This window comes from Chelon labrosus (genome assembly GCF_963514085.1).
Source record: "Chelon labrosus genome assembly, chromosome: 3".
In the NCBI taxonomy this organism is placed as follows: domain Eukaryota; kingdom Metazoa; phylum Chordata; class Actinopteri; order Mugiliformes; family Mugilidae; genus Chelon; species Chelon labrosus.
This window is the reverse complement of record NC_140339.1, coordinates 4,455,345-4,463,101: the sequence shown is the minus strand read 5'-3', so window position 1 is coordinate 4,463,101 and position 7,757 is coordinate 4,455,345. Positions and strand designations below refer to the sequence as shown.

The 7,757-nt window shown below is 42.8% G+C and overlaps 1 protein-coding gene across 1 annotated transcript; it reads left to right on the top strand.

Moving 5' to 3' along the window:
* Positions 1-1,763: 1,763 nt before the first annotated feature.
* Positions 1,764-3,669, top strand: LOC311485479 (trace amine-associated receptor 13c; the record flags this gene model as incomplete). Its single annotated transcript, XM_084540900.1, has 2 exons — positions 1,764-2,046; positions 2,753-3,669. 2 exons carry the CDS (start codon positions 1,764-1,766, stop codon positions 3,667-3,669), a joined length of 1,200 nt encoding a protein of 399 aa, XP_084397026.1.
* Between the last annotated feature and the right edge of the window lie 4,088 nt (positions 3,670-7,757).

Sequence of the window (7,757 nt, the reverse complement as noted above, 5' to 3'; positions counted from 1 at the left end):
GAGACAAATCAAAAAGCCACGTTTAATCTAGCACCAAAGCATGAAAAGTGTTTTTAGACACCGTATCGTGATGCTTGATTAAAACTATGAGAGGATGCCAGGTTTATATACATTTATTTACACACGCAAATATGCATCTTTGAATTTAGATTGATATTCCAACTCAGAGCCATCAGTAATTACTGCGAGCGCAGACACGGTTTGAGGTCCTTTCATACGCGATTCCTCTGAGTCTTCATTAAATTCTGTACAATATGCTGGTCACAGAACGCACGCACACACACAGGTGTTTTGTGTTTTTTCTCGCCTCTCGAGAACCACTCGTTATCCTAAAGAGGATTCACTGCTGATAACAGTAAAAGGAGTCCAAGTCTCACAGCGGTGACGTTTTGTTTCTCTGCACCCAAAAGTCGCTTCTGCAAATATGGGACCTGATTTGGTTTTGCTCTGGTCTGAATATGTCTATCCCTGTTACCCTTTGTTTTCTTGGACGCGCGTACCTTCCTGCTCTCCAGCCCACTGAGCAGCATAAATGATTGAAGGACTCGTGCATTTAGTTGTCAGCCGAGAGAGACATTTGGTACTGAACTCAGAGTTTCGGCCTGGGCACTGACAGCGTCGAGGTGCTTCCAACAGGCGTTGGGGCACAAGAATAGCAAGTAACCGGAAAACGCGAGTAATACAATCACAGTCTGTGCTTCCCGGACAAAAACAAAATTGCAAATCTAAAGGCAAAGTAATGCGTCCAAACCATTTGTTTCACCGTAAATACCATAAATATAATAATGTTTAAATGCCCAAGCCGTATAATAATGTTTCAGCCCTGTTCTCTCCAAGCCAGACACATTATTGAATTATGTGCTTGACTTGATAAATTGCACAATATTCCAGCAAACTTGTAAATACAAGGTATTTTTGCAAGAGATGCAGCTTTGAATTCTGCATATAGCCAGAATTTAAACAGCAAAGATGTTAGATATATCCTTCATGTGTTTCTGAAACTGGTCATAAGATATAAATCTTAATAAATCACTTCTAAATGTGCAGATGGTACAGAATATCATGTTTTAAAATAAGGCAGTTCCCAGCTTGAATGGGAGCTAAAAGCTAAAAGCTTTTTTTTTTAGAAAGCACGGATACTGCTTTAGCTTCTGCCAGTTATCATGAATGAATAAAAATAGCCTCCATACAAACATAGAAACACACTGCACGGGGCAAATTGATGAGAAAAATAGGAGACATGTTGCACAGTGACACAAAACTAATAGTAAGAAAGATTTGCATAATTTTATAAAGGCTTCTGTTTCTTCTGCAAAGTAAGTTTGCTCGTGTGAAATGATCCCGTTCGATGTCCTTCGTAGTTTAGTCATTTTATAAATAAGCATTAATGACAGTTGGGGAGGGAAGTATTTTTGAATGTGTTGTTTTGTCCAGAGGGATTTTAATTGGCAAAATTATAAATGAGCGGGTGTTAACACTTCTGTGAGACGAGGGAGGCTTGTGGTCCCAACAGTTGCATGGTTGATGGAGGAGGAGGAGGGGGAGGAAACTGAGAGAGAAAAGTGTGACTGAATATGCTTGACATGCAGATTAATGACGAACAGAAGTATGAGCGGCTGGATCATTGCTTGGACACATGATTTGACTGCCCCTGTATTTATTTTTAATTGTTCATTAGGACGGTCTCCAAGCCCAGGACACGGTGTCCTGATCGTCCCCTGACACGACACATCACAAGGCTTCGCACCAGTCCAACCCGGGCCATGACTGCTCTGCTTCCCAACGTCAGCGTTCCCTGGAGCACAGAGGTTCTGCCGGTGACCACCGACTGTCCCTTTAACCTGACGGCGGCCGCTCAGGAGGGACTGGGCTCCGGACAGTCGCTGGCCCCTCTCTGTACCCTCTGCTGCTGCGGGTTTCTCAATCGCACCCTGGCAGTGGTGTTCATGGTGAGCCTGGCGTTTGCCATCGTGATTGGAAATGTGGTCACACTTACTGTCTTTGTGCAAACGAGGCAGTCGAGGACACCTCAAGGATACTTGAAAGGTAAATGGCGTAGAATGTTTTACCATCCAGTGCTTGTTGGGAGTAGAAACGTTCCCATTTGATTAAAGTATTGGTTTTAAAGCACGTATAGTGATAGCAAACAACAAAAATCACGGGAAGGCAACTGGTTGAGACTTGATTGAGAACTGCTAGCCAACGTGAAGAGGTTTATGAGAGGGTACAGCAGCTAAATTTACAGCAGAGGATGAGTCTTCATCAACTCAAAAACACGACTTCCAAAGCAAAGAAAATATGATGAGGCATACTGTAGCTTCTGTTAAGATGCCACTTAGAGACGGCACATCCAGAGCAGAAGGACAAGCCAGCTGATAAAAGCTACATCTGTCTTCAAATGCTCTACCTCATATATACTCCATAGAGGAGTGAATACCTCCCTCCGCTATGGATATGATCTCAACGATGGTTGATGAAGCAGCAGCAAGCTAAAAGCATTTCCTCTATCAGAGAATACAATCGAGAGGTGCATCTATGACATGCCAAAGAATATAGAGGCACATCTCAATGACGAGGTACGAGAAAGACGCCTCTTTGCTCTGCAGATGGATGAAGCGTATGAGAGCAACTGAGTTCTCAAAGAGTTGTATTCCAAAACACTAACTGACTTATCACAGGGAATGATAATAATAACAATATTGAGGTAAAATTTGATCTAAAATTCTTCTTCTTCTTGCCCCGTCTCCTACAGTGTCCTTGGCCATAGCAGACATGATGGTCGGCGTCCTCGTGGTTCCTTTCTCAGTCTACACCGAAATCTCTCTGATGGTGACCAGCGTGCCTCCCAACTGGTACCAGGGTAGCTCGACTTCCCCCGCCTCCTCGTCCTCCTTGGGTGGACTCGTGAGCCCCTGGCAGCCCTGCATGCTGATTGGCCCCGTGTTTGCTGGGTGCACTTTTGTTTCCATCAGCACCATCTTCCTAATGACCCTGGAGCGCAGCGTGGCCATCTTGCGGCCGCTCCACAAGGACTCCTTGGTGACTAGAAGACGGACCCTGTTCCTCATCCTGGTCTCCTGGGCCTCCAGCTTCCTCCTGGCTCTCGCGCCTCTCATGTTCAGCAGTAACTTTACTTTGGAGTACAATGAGTGCAGTCGCATGTGCAACTACGCCCCACTGTTGTTTGGGAACCGGTTGCCGCCTGATGCTAACATTTTGCTGCTATTCCCGGCATTCGACTTCACCCTGCTCGGTGGCACGTTAGCAATTAATATTGTGTCTTTCACTAGCATCAGACGCTACTCCCGGAAACGCAAACTCCTCTCAGAGGGGAGTCTGAGCGACGGAGGAGGAGGAGGAGGAGGGGGAGGGGGAGGATGCCCTCACAGGCCGTCCTTTTCAGACATCAAAGCTGCCAAGACGATTGGCATATTAACATTTGCCTTCACGGCTTCCTTCTCCCCCATCGCAGTGTTTGTGCTCGGGAACGTCGTGGGATACACCTGGTGTAAATTTTCCTTTTTTGCCTTCTGGATTCTGACAGGAAACAGTTGCTGTAATGTCATTATCTACAGTGTCAGGGACCACCGCTTCAGGAAGGGTGTGACCCTGCTCTTTCAGCGGGACCACTCCCCCCCACATAGTGAGAAGACCTGCGGGGCACACTGAGTATTTCAACAGCAACAAGCATATGTTTGGTGGCTGTGGTCCCATTTTTGACTTGAAATTTTGAGAAATGCGCTTATTCGCTTTCTTTCTGGAAAGATCAATTTCCCGCTTATGTTTGCACGGAAATCAAGCTCAAGTTGGCATACGGACAGGAAATGGGGGGGGCAGCTAGTGTGGCTTTGCTCAGAGATAACAAAATCTGCCTGAAGCGTGTTTGCCTGTTTGTTTCTGTGGAAAAGGCAAGTGTAAAAAATGGGTTTTATGTGTCCTTGGCCAGAAGCAGTTGTCTGGCAAAAACTCCATTAGCAATCCCTGCCAAGAAATAATCTGGCAAATGCAATCATTTAGAGAGGAGCAGAGGTGCTGCTGAGCAGATTTAATCTTTGGACAAAGCTAGGACTTCCATTCACACCTGTTACCCTGGTTTCCTGTCTTCATGCTAAGCTAATCGAGCTTCATATTTACAGTACACCCATTCATTTGTCCATTTAACTCTTACGCAAGAGAGCGTAATAAGCGCACGTCCCAAAAATAGCCTCTAATTCAAATTTAAATTGAAATACAAACAAAACAATAAGGTCTTAATATATTTTGTTGCAGAGAATTGTAAAACAGGGGCCACACACGTTCACATTTGTCTCTGGACGAACAAATCTATGCATCGCATGATGAAACGGATTTCAGGTTTGGACCAAACACACACATACTGTAGATCATGACGGAAAAGGGCCGAATAAACTTCAGGTCCTTGTAGCTACTCTACTGCCACAACAGTCCTCATTGTCTCCTCCGGTCTTCGGGCTCTGTCCTCAAGCTTTCCGTCAGAGGGCTTTCACGAGCCGTTTGTTAACTTCAGGAAACCTACCGTCTCTCCAGAAGGTCTACTGACACAGCTGCACAGTCAACATCTATTTTTTATGTGATCTGTTAATTTGTTTAGAAACTAAGCTGCTGCCTCCTCTTTGTAATAATGTGGAATACAAAGGGTTTTGATTAATGGAGCAGCTGATTTTAATCTGTGGTTTTGCATTCTCTACATTTATTCTTGAGCATCAACTTTCCGTCTGCCGCGATAACTACGTCAGAAATGCACTTTCTTTGTTTCAGTTACTATGTGAGCCATCTGCGTTTGTGTCAAACATTATTTTGTACAGGTTTTATTTTCTTAAGCATTTTATAATATCGGTTATTTTTGTCAGCAAATGAAAGAACGATCATTACATCAGTGCTGACAAAATGAATGGGAGGCCAACCACAGAGATGAAGTGTAAGAAAAGCGTTATGATTAGAGCGGACCCTCAAACTGTGCCGGTCGACCTTTTTTCAGGTTATGACGTATTTGTAACATAAAATGATCTGTGTCCGCGATAAGTCTTGTGTATTGCTTGGGATTCTGTATTGTGCAATTTGACAATATAATAACATACAGCAATGAGGCTGACGAGCATTTCCAAGCATAAAATGTCTATTATTTCACTTCATGAGAAAAAATGGTGCCATGTAATTGTGTCATAAGTGACGGGCCTTTGATAGCAAGAAGAGAATCGGGGGGAAAATGGAAGACTAATGAACACCATGAAGAAGATTCTTGCCATTAACCGCTCGCAATTATCTGAGATTTCTTTTTGTGAATCTCAATAATCCTACAATTCTGATGACAAGCTGTTAAAACAAAACTCTTTTGTCCTGTTTGTCTTGAAGTGCTCAATAAAGGAACAGCTCAGCGTTTTGGAAAACGTTTATTTGAACTCTTGCTAAGGGTTCAATGGAAAGATGAACACGATAGTCGGTTAAATATGAAGCTAAAGCCTGCAGAGGGTTAACTCAATAAATAAGCATAATATATATTAAATGTGGATATCATCCAGCTCTAAGTAAGAAAAACTTCCTAAAATGTTGAACTATTCCTTTAAAGCCAACTGATTGACAATCCAGTGCATGTTCACGGAAGCATTTTATTTATATGAAGGTTGCTGTGGAGTAGAAGACGTTGCCCAAAAACCAAACATCAGGGACTCACACAATGAATGAGTAAACGAATGAATGAATATCTCACATGTACAAAATTGACAGCCGTTTTCTAATTTAGACATTCACAGATCTAGCATAACATTATGACCACGTTCCAATGTGTAGGTCTCCCTTGTGCCTCCAAAACAGTTGCGATTCATCAGAGAATGGACATGGGTCTTCTGAGGGTGTCCTGTGGTGTCTGGCAACAGAATGTTTTTAGGGCTATACTTAATCAGTTTGGGATCTAGTGAATTTGGAGGCCAGGTCAACACATTGTGCTGTTCTTCATGTTTTTTTAAGTTGTTCCTAAAGCGTTTTTGTGATTGCATCCTGCTGGGGATGGCTGCTGCCATCAAGGAGTGTCATTGCTATGGGGTGGGGGTGCCTGGTCTAGTCTAGGTGGGTGCTACATGTCTGAGTAACATCCACACCAATGAATGCCAGGTCCAAAAGTTTCCCAGCAGAACATTGAATTGTCACAAGATGGTCAATGTTATTTACTTCTCCTGTCAGTGGTCATAATGTTATGCCTGATCGGTATATGTCACAGTCATAGCAGAGTTTAAGATTTTAGTGCATTCTAATCATTGTTGATTCTGTGTAAGAAAACAACAGTTCGTTCCAGCGATGGTGCAAAATAAAATGTGAGCGATGGAAACATGTGGATTCGGTTATTATTTTTGTCTTATTGGGTTCTTGTAGGAATTACACTTTGGAGCAATGTGATTTTGGTTTGCAGTAGCCAAGTTACTGCTAATTGCACAATGATTTAAGGGCATCCTAAACGATATCACTGCCTCCTGTTCTACCACAGAAAAGTTCTTCTTCCACTGTCTCTGCTTGGTCTGACGCATGCGTTTTTATGAGCAACATGCTGTGCACGTCTTGTTAGAAGATCACTTGAACTCACATCTGGTCAGACTGACTGCGTTCATCATTTCTAGCAAATCTGGCCCCAAGTGAGTATTATTGTGCTGGCACTGAATCACCGTACAGCGCTGTATCAGCTGTGCATAATTTATTAGAGGTGACTGCACCAGATTTGGTAATAAAAATAATAAATGTATTTTGAGAACATTTCATCTGTGACTTTAATAGAGCTCAGCAGGACAGTAATGCACTCAGCTCACAAGCTGCTGGAAAACCACCTCAGCATTTCCACATTAACCTCCATTTATCCAACTGGGACTAAATTTATCCTGTTACGTAATGTGGAGGAGGACAAGGAGCTTCAGTAACGCCATGGGATCCCTGGATACTCAGCAGAGGGGGAACCTTTGATAGCGTGCAGGTAAGAAAGCAGAGTGAGCTGCAGTTTCTCTAAAGTGGAACATCTTAAATAACAAAGCTGAAGCCTGAAGACACAGAGGAGGAGATGATCTTGAAACCCAGTGACCCAAATTGCAAATTGATGAGAGTGTGTGTGTGTGTCCCAGAGATAAGGGTAGAGTTTGTATTTCACAAATATGCTTTTATTTTGCAATCCGAGAAGATATTCAAGATGGTTTTCAAAACCCAACCCTGAGCAGTGTTTCTTAATAATATTGCCTAAGAGAAGCATGTATAATGTGAAAAGTATTGGTCCTAGCACAGAACCCTGAGGAACGCCACAACTTACTTTTGTATATCAGACACTTTAACACAATGTGTGCAGTAATTGTTTCTTTCAAAACAATATTAGTCACATTTCAAGAAGAAAGAGTGTTGAGCTGAATACCTAAATGGATATATACACCGATCAGGCATAACATTATGACCGCCTTCCTAATATTGTGTAGGTCTCCTCCTTGTGTCTCCAAAACAGAAAACTGGAAGAATCATTGTTGACATGGACAAACTGGAATCTGTCTGAGAGACATGATTCAAACCAGTCTAGTGCAGTTCCTTTTAATTTTGATCACACTTACACTTAGTCTCTGTACTAAAATATTATGATTAATAGCATCAAATGCAGCACTAAGAACTAACAGAACCGGTATAGAGACAAGTCCACTGTCTGAAACCATAAGGAGATTGTTTGTAACTTCAACCAGAGCTGCTTCTGCTCTAAGATGAACTCCAAACCTGACTGAAAC